The sequence below is a fragment of the Meleagris gallopavo genome, chromosome 1, assembly GCF_905368555.1.
Source record: "Meleagris gallopavo chromosome 1, MGAL_WU_HG_1.1, whole genome shotgun sequence".
Classification (NCBI taxonomy): Eukaryota; Metazoa; Chordata; class Aves; order Galliformes; family Phasianidae; genus Meleagris; species Meleagris gallopavo.
The window spans coordinates 114,472,510-114,489,626 of NC_139404.1; the positions used below are offsets into that span (position 1 = coordinate 114,472,510).

The 17,117-nt window shown below is 34.2% G+C and overlaps 1 protein-coding gene across 1 annotated transcript in view; it reads right to left on the minus strand.

Moving 5' to 3' along the window:
* Window positions 1-17,117, minus strand: part of IL1RAPL1 (interleukin 1 receptor accessory protein like 1) — a 601,327-nt gene that overhangs the window by 322,737 nt on the left and 261,473 nt on the right. Inside the window, exon 2 of the mRNA XM_085216858.1 lies at window positions 5,645-5,924. Coding sequence (XP_085072984.1) covers window positions 5,645-5,924 — 280 coding nt within the window. The remainder of the gene's footprint in view (window positions 1-5,644; window positions 5,925-17,117) is intronic.

Sequence of the window (17,117 nt, forward strand, 5' to 3'; positions counted from 1 at the left end):
GCAAATGGATAAAATCCACAGTGTAGCCTCAGAAGGGCCAAACTGTCTCACATGACTTGGCTATATTCACACAAGAAGTCTGCCCCAGACAGCAGTTAAACCCTTTTGTCAAGCACATCTTCATTACAGGTAACCAGACTACCCCTTCACTCCTTTAATTCTCTTCCTTATACACTTTGTGCATATTAATATGCCGGCATGTGTTTATAAATAGATGCATATGTATTTATGGACATATTTAGATGTGAACAGTACATCTTGCAATAAGTGAAAATAGGAGCCCCCCTCACTGTTCAGTAATGATTAGCTTTCTAAGTTAAGTCTAAATTTAGTACTCAAAGGTTATATCATAATCCTTCCTGCATTAAAAGGCTGAACTAAAATCATGGAGCAAATCTTGATGTCTGATCATCACCTTTTCACCCTTTGCAATTAAACACCTCCAGACCTGTTGGGTCAGTCACACCACCTATGAAACTAGCAGAGCCAGAATTAGCAGCTAGTGCTAATTTGACAGATGGCAGCACTAAATAAGCAACCAAGATGCAATTAGCATTAGGTTTTCTCTATAGAGAGATTGTCTGCATAACATTATTTTCACTGTTACAAATACTTTGACTTGCCAAATGGGCTTGTAAACATTATGCCTGGAAGATACAAAATATATATCTATATCTGTAACTCCACCGATTTAAGACTACATTTGCATGAAAACTGGCCAAAAAATTCATTATGAAATAAAGTTACCACAATATGCATCTTTATTTACGTTATGTTTACATGTAAACTCTCACTTTATCCTAACAGAATAAGAAAGAGATACATTTTTTGGATACAAAGTATTTAGGTGCTATTTTATTACTTGATAAAAGTAATCTTTGAGGTCTGGCTTGACTGAAAGCAAGACAAAAAAAAAATCTAAAAACAATGTTTGGAAACAAAATAGTTTTGAAAGTATCCACAAGCTGTTTCAGTTATTTGCCTTTTCCTTCTATTTTCTCAAGTGCCTGAAAATACATGATTTACTAATGAATTAAGTATTTCATATAAGGAACTAACAGTATTTTTTCCCTTCACCACTGGTGAAATCATGGCCGTTAACTTCTTTTGTTATATATATTTTTCTAGAACTGATGTTTTGTTCATAGTCACTCTCATGTATCTGAACAGGACTAGTTCACTTGTATGTGTTCTCCACTACTTATCTCAGCAATTATATTTGTAAATACCTAAAAACAAAAACCTTTACAAAAACTAGACTACAGATAATATAAATAAAATTATCCAATCACCAAGGGCAAACAGAGGACAAAGGAGAATTATATCAATTAAGAACACAGTGTCTAAGGTACAATACATTATGTTTAGAAGGAGAATTTCTAGTTATAAAATAAACCTTACTATAAAACATGATTTTATAAGGAACAAACTCACTAATTACTAAGAGCATGTTCAACTCAAAAAGATATCTGAATTCCTACATACACTATATGAGGTGATAAAGATGATTTTTAAGCATTATCTAACTGACATACCAATGCAAAACCCTATCTGGATGAATCATGAAAACCTATTACTTTTTTTTTTTGCAGTACAGATCACAGTAGCACTTTAATATAAATCTGATTCCCGCCTTATTCTCAGGCTCCACTCACATCAGCTGTTATTATATTGGGGCTTTATTGGACATACTGTTATAAAAGTTCTGAGGCAGGGAAGAAAAAGATGAAAACTGTAAGATAATATCAGTTCAACAGAATGACAGTATTTCAACTTTTTTTTGCAGCACTGAAGGAGGTAAAGTTTGACAGAAACTAGTATGCACTGACTCTTATCCCAGGTGCATATGTGTATTTATATAAACAATTTCTGCATGTTTAAGTTCAATATATACTTTCTCTCTGTGTAGCTCATCTAGTTTTGCTACAGTCCCTATACACAACAAGCAACTGTGTGATGTTATAACCACTGAAGGACTTAATACAACGATGCCTGAAACAAAGAACATGATTGTCTTTTTTTGAAGCACTATGTGAGCTTATACATTTTCTACCAGCTAGATTAGACCTACTGACAGCTGCAAGCTGAAAGTTATTTCTGCCCTCACTTCTCCAGCTATGGGTGTGTACCAGTTCCTCGGTAATAAGAACTCAGTCTTCATGTTCTGAATTTTCAGCTTCTTGATCAGCTTCTCATCAGAAGAAAAGTGGGGATAATAAAATAAAGACGAGAGTACTGCAAACAGTTGTGAATAAGGATTAAAGTTATTTCTTTACTTCTGAAGTAAAAAGAGCTACTACTATCTTCAGTCTAATTTTTCTAAAAATATCAACTCCTCTAAGCAATAAAACCTCATGTTTCAACTGCAATCTACTCGTTATAGAAACTAGTGTGGTCCACCGACTAGTCTTTTAATATGCACATTTACTTGCAAGCAGCTAGCTTTTGGTTTGTTTGTTTGTTTTCTTTTTACACTTCCTTTGCAATTTCTTCTCCTTACTGTTGGCACAGGTAGCAAAGGCTACCTGCGAAAGAAGGAGCTGATGAGGGGGAAAAAAAAAAAAAAGAAAAAAAAAAGCAAGTACTGGACTGTTTCACCCCTCCAAGCAGATCTGAAATGGAAACCAGGAATTATAGTGTGGCTTAGGCTGGAAGCAAAAGTAAAGCCCACCCAGCCCCAACCCCTGCCATGGGCAGGGCTGCCCCCCACCAGCTCAGGCTGCCCAGGGCCCCATCCAAGCTGGTCTTGAGCGTCTCCAGGGATGGGGCACCACAGCTTCTCTGGGCAGCTGTGCCAGGGCCTTGTGGCCCTTCAAGTAAGAATCTCTGCCTATAATCTAACCTAAATCTCCCCTCTTTTAGTTTTAAACCATTCCTCCTTGTCTCACCATTATTTTAACTCACAGGCTCTCCAACCATGGGTTTCTCAGGCTCATGACTGCTTCTCAGAGGCAGCAATTTGCATTCTATTCACCTCTTAAGTTAGAAGGCAGCTCCTCAGCCCCTCCTGCCCTGGCTGTCCTTTCCGAAGAGCTTATAGACCTTAGCCATGTATTCCAGTTGTGCAACTTGTCCTACTACGTTTCTGTGATAACAATTAGGTCATAGTTTTCTAATTCCATCACAATTTCCATCTCCTCCTATTTATTTCCTATGATGTGTGGATTGGCGTAGAGGCAATTCAGCTGGACTATTGACCATGTTACCTTGGAGGAAGAACCATTTATTCAAAGCTCAGTTCTCCTTTTCCCCATTTCCTTTTTACTGTCTGTTATTACAGACAGTCTCTTGTTCCTGATCTACTCAAATTATTGCAAGAACCACAATGAACATTGTTTTTTTACTTGGACTTTTAATTGAGCTTCTCAACTAAGTCTTCAAAACTAAATAGCTCATAATATCATTCTGAAGGTATACAAAGCTCTTTTCATTAAAATAAGAAAAAAAAACTTTTAATGTTCAAAAAAAAAACAAAAAAAAAACAAAACAAACCACCTAAATCTCATTCTCATCTCTGCCATCTTCATCACAATCCTTGACAGCAATTACAGTTCTCGTTCTCTAATCCTTCTTTTTTTTTTTTTTTCTCCCAGATAGCATATAGTGTAAGAATCTGAAGGAACAAAGGAAGAAAAAGAAACTATTACATTGCTGAGGAATTTATCTTACTTATTTCTGGTAAAAATACTAAATATATGTTTATCTCAAGAACATAAATTATTCTGTTTTAAACTTGATTGTAAGTGGGCATCCAAAACTATTTCAAAGTAATCTTTAACAGTAAGCATAAAACACTCTGAGATGAAGATTCTGTTTTCTACCAGTAACCACCTTGATCATACAATTGAAAAACCTTTCTATGAAACAAATTTATATCTGAAACGTTGATATAAAACATTAGGCAGAGACTTCTGTGTACTCTCCAACTGATACCTGCTTATTCCAGTGGATCTCCCGAAACTGATAAGACTTTTTATCTTGTCATAAGAGTATTCAGTATCACAAGCTAATCATTATTATTTTTATAATCTCTCCTCTCTCAACACATAAGAGCACTGACAGTTGGAAATTAAGTGTGTGCTGCAAAAGCAGGATATAGCTTAAAGTAGATTAGAAAAAGTTCTTATTAGTTTAAAAAAATATGCTTAGATAAAACATTAACACAGGTTGAAATGATGAACAAATTTTAAAGAATGACTGATTATTAAAATGAAGCATTTATCTATAACTTTTAGAAAGTTCAATATCAGATGTTTGAAATTTTCTTTGTCTGAAGAGTGATAGCTATGGAATAACTGACACAAGTGTTGCCATCTTCATGGCTACTGTTATGCACTTCAAAACATTAATCTAAGCATAAATATTTCCCCTAAGTAGTGTAATGTGTAATATTTGCTTAAAGAGAAAGCCATCCCGATCAGAAGAAGAAACATACTGAAAATACTATTGAAGAAATGATGCAATACCAAGTCTCTCACAAATTATGGAAAGAGCTCAGAAACAAATGTTAAAAACCACGTACAGTGAAAAAATCTTTCACCATGCACAATTCAGACAGCATTGCCTCCCTGAACCCCCACAAAAGGAAGAGTAGTAGACAGTAAATATCACGGGACTGTTTAGTCGCTTTCTCATTTCCCTTTTAACATCAGTATAGCTTCATTATGCATTTCTTGTCTAATCCCTCAGCTGCTTAATTCTTTCTTTTTTACTCTATGGTGTGTGAGTAGCAACACTGCTTTAATAGATAGGCTGAAAGAGTGGAACACCGCTTCATCTGTTCACCTAAGTACAACCAAACATTTCAAACAACAATTAGTAGCAACTCTTCCCATTACCTGTGATTCTAATTTGTGTAATTTCAAATCAAGTTAAAACTTGTATAAATCTGCTAGAAAATGAGAAATTGCCTAGATAATCTTTTCGAATTGAAGGTCTGGAAACAATACCTCAGTGCAAAGCATTATAAAGGTAGAGAAAGAAGCTCTACATCTATTTTAGAAAGCAGGAATTGGAATCTAGACCAAGGTATGGTGATAAGCCTTGATACCTAGAAGCTTAAATACCTTTGGAAGACATCTGGTATCCAGCCTCCATTATCAGGTTAAATCAGTTGCGATTAGGATATGTACATCCATAAAAATTTTTGAAACTTCGCCATAACGATACTCTATTTGCATTTATGCAAATTCAAACTTTACATCAAATAGCACTTTTTCACAGGAAAAACATTAAAAAAAAAAAAAAAAAAGGAATTAAAAGAAACCAAAGGACAAAACTCATATAAAAAGAAATCCAAGTATGAAAAAGGAACTTTTAATTCCAGAAAAAATATTACAGGAATTAAACCAGAATCAGAAGCAGCAACACAGGACTTACATATCTGATTTTACCCACCTTATAAATGTTGGATATTGCAATAAATAAATTTATATAACTTTTTTTTTTTTTTTTTTTCCCCCCAAGTATCCCGAACATTCAACTGTAATTTCTAATTAAGCATAAAAAACTTCAGGGAAGGAAACAGCAAGAGAAGAAGAAAAAGGAAAAATTCAAAAAATTTTTTCTTTGCATAAAAGTCTCACTATCACGAGTTATGTTTGATATATCTATTATTTAAATGCAATATGTTAAAATATAATACCTTATAACACATGCATAGAGTCCGCTGTCTTGTACCACTGTTGGTCGGAACCAAATGGAATCTTCTTCTTTGCTCATTCTAGTTCCATCAAAAGCTATAGGTTCTTCAAAATCTCCTGGTCCAGAGCTTTTGTACCACATCAAGCTGAGTCCAGCACTTTGTGCTAGGGAGTAATTAGCTCTAATGTATCCATAAAAGAGTGCACATTTTATACGAACAGGTTCTCCCACTAGAACTTGATATTTCTTGTAATCCACAGACCAGTCAGTGCATCCATCAGCTGAAAGAGAAGAGAAGATGAAAAGAGATTACCAAAGGCTTCAGAGACTTCTGCTTATATAGTTAGTTTCATTCTGGGAGAGAACTGCCTTTAAAAAAAGGTCCATTAAGTGAACAGTTGTAGTCTTTTGATTGCTGAAAAATTAACCTCATTTTCACACCATTAATTTAATGTACTTTTCTAGGAAGAACACAGAAATGCACTTGTGGTAAATGCTGGTAATTTTTGAGATAACTGAAATGAGCAATTTCTTTTTTAATTATTTATTGACTTTAATTTTGTGCAACACAAGCATGAACAGTTGGGAAAAATAAATAGAGAGGACAAACTGTGGCGATCAGGTGCAGGGCTTGGCCAGACATCAATTTACACAGAAAACAAACTTTTTTTTACACCTTTTCTTTGTTCCTCTTATCCTTCCTGTCCCCTGCAAAACCTCCATGGGTCTGCAGAACTCTACACTTTCTACACCCTCATAATCTGGTGCCCTAGGCTCACAATCCTACTGACTACAAGGAAAGAACGGAAAGGAAATTAGAGTGGCATGTTCTTAGGAAAGAGATTACTGTGAATGTACAGCATGCATGTGCTGTAATGGGCACTTCCTACATATACTCTACATGTGACGCATAGAACATTTTCTTCAGTCTAGAAAAACTTGGATGTACGGTAAAACAAATTAAAATCTTGATTTCCAACTCATTTAAGAATGTAATTTTCAAAGACCCAAAGACGACAACAGTCAAAATACAGTTTACTTTCAAAGAAATCTTTGGAATATTCTGTTGATATTGGTACCTTAAAAATATTATATATTTGCAGTTAGATATTAAACACTTGTGCTATTACCCTCATAAGTAGGAAGAGACAAGAGCAAAGGCTTAATATTTATCCAGACATGTTAATATTAAATAAATTGAGAGATTTCTGTTAGGTTTTGTGTTCTAACAGTGGTCCATTTCAGTTTTGACTGGATTATCTTTCTTTTAGGGTATTTTCCGAAGAAAGTACCTACAGTTTCCTTTTTAAATTATGGCTGCTACAAGCATATAATCAACAAAAAGGTGGCAAAAAAAAAACTGTGGAAAAAAAACACTCCAAGACATACCAGATGTTTTTATTTCAATTGTCACATCAAGCAGTCAAGCATCCTTTTTTTTATTATTATTATTATTACTTTACCTTATAAATTGGAAAATACTTGAATAATTCAACAGCACTCAAATGAATGGTTTTAGTCCCTGATCTCTATTTTAATACGCTGCCATTTATTGCTATACATAATTGTGCAACACAAGGACCAGGCTGAATATAATTCACTCAGTTATTTCCTTGAGTGTTTTCAAGGTATGAAGTAAACCACACTACATCACTGTCCTAATAATGAGTTTGTTCTGTTAGATAAACAAGCTCCTTGCAGGCTGTAATTTTTGACAGGACCTAGGCACACAAAATAATGAGAGAGTAACAGACAGTTGTGCAATGCCAAAGTTTACTATTTGCCAGTTGCCAGCCATTACAGGATTCCTTAACACATCAAGTATTTGAAAAAAAAAAAAAAAGTGACAGGAAAGAATAGATCTCAAATTGTGAAAGATGAGTACATAAGACAGAAGGCATCAGGTCTTATTGAGGAAGTCTATAGTGAAAGCAGAAATAAGTTGGTAATAGTTAAGGATATAAAATATGATAGAGGAAGTGAACAAAGGATAATGCAGTGATGTGGCTAAGATTGTTGAGTAGGGAGGGGATTCTGGGGTCATAATCTGCTAGGAAAATAGACTTCCACTAATTGGCTGTTCACAGACAATCTTATCAGAAGTTTATCACAAGACGCACAAGACTTTCTTTTCAAAATTATTCTACCATGACAGTTTTCACAATAATGTTTTACCATCAAAAATCACAAAATTCAAACTTTCACTCTGCTCTGAATTATCTCATTTCAACTCGGTTGTTTCTTTTCGCTTATATGAGCCAGCATTAAAAAGAAAACAAAAATACATTCCAGATGGCACTCATAATTATTCTTAATATTACACTGTCTATACTTACTAAAATACTTGAGCCTATTTGCTATATGCAACATAACACATGACATTCTGCTGTATATTCTTTTTATGAAGAAAGCAAAGATTCACTATTTTTGTCTTATGTATCCTTTAATTTGCTATAAAAATAAATTCCAACATAAATGAAGTAACAGAGTTAAAAATGCAGTGTGCATAGGGAGATGAGAAAGAAGAGTGTGGTCACTTCTATTCTTAGACTACTTAAATTTTGTACTTTTAAGAAAGTACCAGTGTAAAATTGGAAGCATGAAAAAATATGTATTTATCATCAGTAGTAAAGCTTTCAAATGACCACATAAAATATTTTTTATACATGATTTCCTTTTTTCACGAAGACTGCTATTACAGATTTGCACATTACTATGTGGCACTTATGTCTGAGACAGCACTTTCCATTTGAAATCCTAATTTAGATTCCGTATAAAACTCTAAAAAAGTACTTTGTAAGCTAAAAACTTAAATATTTTGATCTCTGTCTAGAACTATGTAAGGGCTGGTATGAAGTGACGTCAATAAGGGAAAAGGGGGGTGCTGAAGGACATTTGAAGTTGATGTAAAAATTATTTTGAACCATATTGTCTATTAAATAAGCTCGGTCCCATAAGTTAGAATCTTCTCAGTCTCAGCTGAGAGAAGCACTAAACGTGGAAGACTTGTTATCTCGCAAACCTCGGCAAACTCGTAAGTCCACAGGAAGAAAAATAATGGAGAAATAAACTCAAGGTTTGCCTTAAGTTAATTCATAATTCTCTAGGTTTTGGCTTCAGAATGCTACGTTAAGATTAAACAAAGTACATAAACCCAGATACTGGATTACACAGACTCAAGATATCTTGTTGAAAGTTTTTATGTCATCCTTTTTTTTATTATTTTTAACCTACAATAGGCCAAATTAGATGATAACTTTTGTCTGAATTAATATAAATCCTCTAATTATCACCATTAAATTGAAAATAAAAACAAAACAAAAAGTTATCAAAAGATGTATTATGCAAGTCAGAGCAACTAAAAAAGAATGACTGTATGTTGAACTAGATCTTAAGAGCGTTCTTCCCAGATGTCCATTCAGTCTCCCTCTTCTTTCAAGTTTTTTGTAGTTCACCATGATATATTAAATAGGAGACTTTGTGAATACACATTTAAGGGTAGCCTCACCTTTACTGAAATATCAGGTTGTGCTGGGTTGACCCCTGTCAGCAGCCAAGCACCAAGTCACTCACTAAGCCCTATCTACAATGGCATAGAAGATAAGAATAGGAAGAGAAAAAGTACGAAAAATCTTGACACAAGGTAAAGATGGCTTAACAAAAAAAAAAAAAAAAAAAAAAAAAGAGAGAGAAGAGGAAAAAAAAAAAAAAAAGAGAAGAAAAATAAAACTTAAAACTACTAATGCAATAGCATTCAGTTGCAACCTCCTACAAGGAAACCAATACTCAGCCAGTCTCCAAGCAACAGCTACCACATAAGCCAAACTGTTGCTTTTTATTGCTTAGCATGATGCTATTTGTTGTAGAATATTTCTTCAGCCAATTTGGTTTGACTGAGCAGGCTGTGTCTGCACACAATCCCTTACCCATCTCTTCCCACCAATCTTCTTTCCTGGGAGAGTGGAGTGGGAGAAAGCCTTAATGCTATGCAAGCACTGTTCAGCAATAACCAAAACACTGGTGGTGTTAGCAACACTATTCTAGTCACAAATCCAAAACACGGAACCTTACAAACTGCTAAGAACAAAATTAACCCCTTCTAGTCAGATCCAGCAATCAGATACCTAATTTCTTCTGTGCTTCTTTGTGTTCCCTTCTTCCAATAATTCATTTTCAATACCTTCAATACCAAAAGAGACCTTCTGTACATTTACAGTGCAAAGGTGGCAGCATATTATAATCAATAAAAACAAAACACGATTAGTTTATTAGTACAATTTCTGTTGATCTGATAGTTATCGCATTAATGATCAGTGTCCACCTAAAATGATTTTTCTTGTTCGTTTTATTTACTATACGCCTTTACTTAAGGACTATTCTGCAGCCTTTGTTTCTTCTGTGATGGCAGTAGAGTACCTGTGGTACTTTTTTTAGACATTTTCCCTGCCTGGTCCCCAAAAACACATTATAGTTTACTTTGATAGAACTTCTCCCTAGTTCCACTGGTCTACAATTTCTACTGTTAACTACCTAATTTAGAAATCTGAATCCTGATACTTATTGATCGTAGACATCCTGCTGGAAATGCAAATAAATGTAATACTAACTCAAACTGAAGAAAAATTACCATAGCAAGTGGCTATGTTAATTTCTCAAAATTTAACAAATCAAGCTAGGATGGATTTTGGAAAGATTTCCAAGAAAAGAGATTCCCTGAACTGTACTGGTGTATTGTTGTAGAGCAGATGGCAAATTATTTAATTTTTCCCAGAAGCACTTCTTACTCTTGAAACTGCTTCTGAAAAATTCATTCTGTACTGCAGTAGCTTCACTTCAGAGATTATGAAGGAGAACAAGTTTTTCTCCACATTGAAATTTCAGTAGCACTTGGGTAGCAGCTGCAGATTTAAACTTTTTCTCCTAGAAAAGAACTTAACTGCATAATCACGTTTTGGAATATCAGCTACATTGAAATAATTAAACATGTAAAGACTCTCCATGTGCAATAAATGCAAGAGAATCTAACAGATTAGTTTGTAATACAAGAAGATTACATTTGATCAAACTACCATGTGTGTAGGAGAGTGCAAGCACCTTGATGCTGTGACTTAGCTACTGGATGTTTCTTAAGCTGCAGTAGCACAACTGTTTGACTGGAGCTACGCAGAAATGAAAAGATTTGCAGTGAGTGCTTCAGAGGATCTGAGACCCAAAGAAACATAATTTATTTCAACCAGACTTTGAATCAAAGGATAATTTTTGACTTTAAAAAGTTCAAAGATTGAAAGTTGTAAGCATATAATTAACTATACATAGGCCATGAGTTGCCAGCAATAATGCATATTAAAAACTCATATTTCTGTTTGGTCATCTGTTCTACATTACTTTTAATCTTTAAATACTAGGCGATAATTAATATATTAAAAACAGTGATCTCGGACTGACAATATAAGTATTACTTATCAAAGTATATATGTTAACTGCATATAACTCCTATAGATTTTGATGACTGTTTAGAACTCAGAAGTAGTACAGCTAGAATCGAAATGTAGGGATGGACTTATTGAAAGATATAGATCTGTCAGATAGACATTTGTATCTGTATCTGCAATTGGACAGTATTAAAATGCAGCATGACATTTAATAGCACTAAACAGTTTTTGGAAGGTTTTTCTTTTTCTTTATTCATAAGATAAAACTTATTTCTCCAAAAAAAAAAAAAAAAGAAAAAAAAAAAGATTACTTTCAAATAATTTTTAGTACATGTAGCATCACTGCTTCAATTTGATTAACTGTATGTATTTCTACACACAAAAGAACTGAGCAAGTCATTAGAGCATTCTAGATGGTTATGGCTGTTACAGTTCCAACGTGTGACTGGAGATCAGCGCCACATTGGGAGCCAGAAGATTTTTCCACTGGATTGGTCAAGCCAGCACCTGCACTATCCTAACATCAGAATGCAGTAAATGAGTAAAATAAAAACAAACAGCAAGAAACAATTCCAAAACAATCTAAAGCAAGCAAACAGAAAAATGCGCACTTCGGTGTAACCATCCTTAGGGCAAAGCACACATTTACATTAAAAAATACTTGCCAGTTTAAACAGATTAATCTATTCTATGTTGTGAGATTACAGAACAGTAGCAAAAAAAAGTCACATCAGTTAATAATGCTAGATTTTGAGTGTATGACTTTATGTATATACAAGTAAGTGTCTTGGACTTAGAGAAGGACACATTTTTCTTCACTTCAGCATTTGTTTTCATTACCAAGGGGCCTTTAGATGTTTCTTTATGAATATCCCAGTGGCCAAAGGAATTTTTTAATATTACTCTGCAGCTTACTAGCAGGACACTATACAATGCTCAGCTGCATAACAATTAGAAAATACACTTGCCAAAATAATTAACTTATTCATTGCCATTTGAGAAGTTTTTTTAATTAAAGTACATTCCTTTTTATATAAAAAGTACTTTCATTTATTGAAAGCAAGATATAAAAGGCTGCAGGAAAAAAAACAACTGTGTTTGCTCCATGCAACCGCAATGAAAGCTTACATCCATATGCAATATAGGAATCTTTTAGCATTGAATTGCTTTAAATGAAACACATTTGCTGATGAAATAGAAATAATTTTTTAATTAAATAACTTTTTTATGGTATATTTTCTTTTCTTGCAGATGCTATGAAGTCCAAAACATGATAGCTTAATGGCTATAGGAACCTCATGAACGACTTAGTAGGAAACAATAATATTAACTGAACTTTAAAGAGAAAATATTAACTACAGTAAATCTGCACTCTGTGGATTATAAAAAGTCATTATAAATCTGTCTGTACACTTTTTCTTTCATTTTAGAGGGACCCATCTTATTACAGCATCTGGCCTTTTCCTTTCTCTTCTCCCCCCCCCCCCCCCAATATTAAGTTTAGAAGCTAAAGCTTACAAAGATATTAAATTTTGTAAATCTTTGCTCCCTAGCTTGACATTTCCTCTCTTCCCAGATGCCACATGCCTGCCACAGGTGAGCCAGCTTACCAAAGAGGCCACTGGAGTAATATAGCAGTTCAATACTTTAATCTCATTAAATAAAGGAAGTAAAAATCATTATCATTTGAATTGGAGGAGAAAACTTTGCTCCTTTCAACAAATTTTACTTTTAAGCTTATCATGAATGTTTTGGTTGGAGCAAATCTAAAGAAACAAAATGTGTGTAATTGAGTTAGGAAACCAAATCTCGTGGGATTCAGAGAAAAAGCTCCCTCAGGTAACTTTATAGATCAGGTAAGTATGCTGAAGAGCACTGAATTTTAAAGACAAGATCACATCAGAGCATTTCTCTTCCTCTGCTTATGCTATTCCCCAGACTACATCCGAAACAAAATTAAGACTTGTTAGACAAGGTAAACAAAACACATTCTTATATTCTAACATATTTTTGCAACCTTGACTCAATAAATACAAGATACTTTTTCGAAGGAATGAAAGACTTAGATCTTTTTCAAGGGAAAAACATATTGCCTTCAACTCAAAGTGGTTTTAGCTTTTATATTTGGAAATATCAGAGTTTAATTAACAGACTTATTTCTTGGAACTACTTCTTTGTGATCAGGTCAGATGGCTAAGATTTGCCCTAACAGCCACAGTTCCTAGTAATAACCTCACACAAAATCCTTTCACGTATAAAAGGTGCAGATCAATTTATACATAGATACAGTATTCAGCATTAAAGTTTCAAGGGAGAAAGAGTTTGGACTTCGGACATTCAACTTGTAACTTCCAAAGAAGGAAAAATATGAAATTTTATGTTCATTTATTTCAAGAATTGTTTCAATGCACATCTACATGAAATGCCACAAATTGGGTCAAAAGATGTTTCTATTTCTCTTCAGGGTAAGACTAGATAAATGTAGCAGATAAAATGTTCTCATTAAATTACACTAAACATAATATATACATTATATATAGTCTCACACAGTCTTCATAGTTACAGCGTATATAAAAAATAGGCAAAGTGCTTTTTGACATTTCTCAATCCAGAAAGTGAAGAATTCAACTCAGTCACATTCTCAAACTTTATCTTTTTTCCTGCACATCTAACCTACACAATCTATGTCTGTACTATACTTATGTGCAATTCATTACATTATTTACATTACATTACATTTTAAATAAGAGATTATGTTTCTATTGTCACATTTGTTTATGCTACAGAGCTTAGTTAACTTCACCAACAGGCAGCAAAAAATAAATCTTTTGTGTTTTATTTGTTTCTGTCTGTCCTGAATCTTAAATTTGCCTTAAAAATGTTTTCCAATAGAAAAGCTATAATTTCAATTTTGAAAATCCTACTATATTGGTTCAAAGAAATTGAATCTCATGGCTGTCTTTCATGGGTTAGACAGATTTCTTGGCTGATCTGTAACTTTTTTCTAGAAAAAGTTAGTATTCCATCACTTAGTTGTTTATGTGGATCTTTACAGATTATCCTAAGAAGCCCAGTACACAAAATCAAGAGGACTAGGAATTACAGCATTGGACAACACAGTGGTGATACCCTCACTCCTATCTCTTTTTCTTTTTTTTTTTTTTTTCTCTCTTTCTTTCTTTTAAGAAAATGTTTTTCTTTCCTCTTTGAGATGCAAAATATCCCCCAAAAAACAACTGTTTATAATAAACTATGCTTTCAGTCAAGCCTAGAACTCACATGTCTGCCTGAAGCTAAAGGTTTTGCTTTACTCCAGAAGAGCATTAGGCATGACTGGAAGAGCATTAGCACTGGATAAACTGTCTTAAGAAATCTCTTACCCTCAGTGCTTTTAGTTAATCGTCTATCAGATGGCCGTACTTTAGTTACACAAAAAATTAAGTCACTTTAAAATAAATGAGTGAATGTTCTTAACATGCTCAAAAATCAATTAGTGCAGAAAAGTACATAGTTATGTCCATATTTTAAACTAAAGAAAGCACACAGTACATCATTGTAATCACCAAAGGAATGAATGCTTTTATAAAGAAATTCAGTGAAATTAGAAATGGTTGTAAGAGCACCTTGTAACCCAAATATTCCTCTGTCAGTAACTTTTATTAAGTGATCCTTCACTCCTTCACTCTGCTTGATCTCTGTGCAGTCTTTTTGCTACCTCAAATGCACCGAGGTAAAGAAAACGTTAGTATATTTTTCAAGATAAGGTCACAGAGCTGAAATAGATTTTGATCTCTGGTTATTTAAATTTTCTTCAGGTGTTGTTTAGTCTAGTAACTGATTCACCTTTTCTTCATACACAGTATCCACCTGTGCACACTTACATACACATTTTAATTAATTATGATGAATTTTGCTCCACAGTGTAAGGAATACTGAAGAGATGGAAATCTGACTCCAGACAGGAGCTGTGCAACCTGAGATCAATGGTGTTACAGCCTGCTGTTAGTACTGAAGGCATTAGGCTACACATGCAACGTGCAAACATAGGCTCCTGTCCAAAGGACAGGAGGCATGGCTGAGGTAGATCAATAGACACAGATCCCATCATTTGTGCAGACAAAGCTAATGCATGCTCATGTATCCAAACTGAGAGGAAAAAGACTAGGGGCTTTTTCTGTCAGAAAAAGGAAACCACTTTCCTATTTCCTTTCTCCCAAACTAAGGGAAAAAAAAAACTGAGGGGAATTAAGTGAGGGAAACGATAGGAAAAAAAAAAAAGAAAAGTACACTATAGGCATTAAAAGTAAATAAGAGTTTATAATCCTAAAGAGCAGAGAAAAACACAGACAAAAAGAAACACAGTTAATGAAGATTTCTGTGTTTTTACGAATGTCAGTGCATAAAAAGCTTGTTTTACTTTTTTTTTTTTTTTTTTTTTTTTTTTTTTTTTTTTGCTTCCTCTCCCCTCCCTCCCCCTCCCTTGAATCCAAGTCTTTATAGTAACAACAAAACTAGAGATCCTGGAAGAGTTCACATTACCTTCCCATTTGCTTTCCTGTAGTAAGTTATATATACATCAACTTACAGAACACCACAATGCTATGTGTATGCATGGATATGTTCCATTCATGTATTATTGATTAGTTTACGATCTCTGTCTTATTTGCTTTCTTGAGAGGAATACTTTCTGAAGAGGAATTTCTGGTAGAATGATGAAGGAAGCAGAACATAAAACTGCAACATTCATTTCTGAATTTCTAGCAATTTGAATATGGGGAGGAAATTTCTTCTGAATGCAAGATCATTAATCAAGGTATTCATCTTGCCTTGAATTCTTGCAGTATCTATACATTCAAGTGAAATTAATTGGGACGTTCTAGTTGCTTCAATGGGTGTTTGGCCACCAGGTTAACTGCCTGAAATAGGGATACAGCAGTGGAGCCATAACTCCACCAGAACTCAACTTCTCAAAGGTACCAGGAAAAACAATCAAGTGTATGAAAATATACACGTATATATATTTGAATCATTGATTTTTTTTTGTTTATTTGCATCCTGTTGAAATATTCACACAGTTCTGAGTGAAAAAAAAACAGCATATATAGATTCAAAAAGCAAGGCAAAGTTGTCTCAGGTTAGCCTGGACTGGACATAAATCATCTCTAGTACAGAGTGCACAGACTGTTTTCTTCTTTAGGTTGGGAGTAACTGTGCTAGCGAAACCACACTACAGCTTCTAGTCTGGAGAGCTGCAAAGTTCACAAATGTCAGTACAGGCATCTCAAAATGAGGTATGATTTCTATTTCCCTTTCCCCATCAGAAAAGTTATTTCAACCCCTCATTTATTTTTTCACACACTTCCCTCAGGGTTTTGTAACTGGTGGTATTCATTGTGCCATTTTACAGTAATAAATTACTGTTATTCAGCAGCTCAGAATGGCTGTTTACATCTCATTTTTAGGCACATTAGCCAAACAGTAGGAGAAGTCATATGTGCCTCCAGTTTGAAACCGGAGTCCTATTTGACACTTGGAGTTGTAAACAGAATAAGGAATAGTATTTCTTCTCATTGTAGTCTTCCTAATATCAAGGAAAAATTGTCTTTGATATTGAAATCATCTCCAGCTGAGCAACGTCTTCTATACTGCTGGGCAGCAGTCTGTAAGTAAACTAAGCCCCTATATGGGTTACTGCCTTTCTCTAAGGTATGATCTTTTATGACAATAAACATACCTGAGGAAAAGGTTTGATTTTGTCTGTGGCTTAACCATAGCAAATAAATTCCTCCAACAGAAAGATTATAGGTTTACTGAAAATACCTGATTAATATGAATGACTCTGCTGCGGAAGATATTGTTAGGAAACTCTTTCATTCAGCGAATCACTGAATGAAACTCCAACATTTTCTAAAGGTGTATTTTCATTTAAAAACAAACAAAATAACAAAATGTCGTATCTTGCCCAGAGCTAAAAAGCACAAGAAATCTAAGAAACAGAAAATACAAGTAAGCTTACATGACCCCTGAAGTGGCAAATGCAAA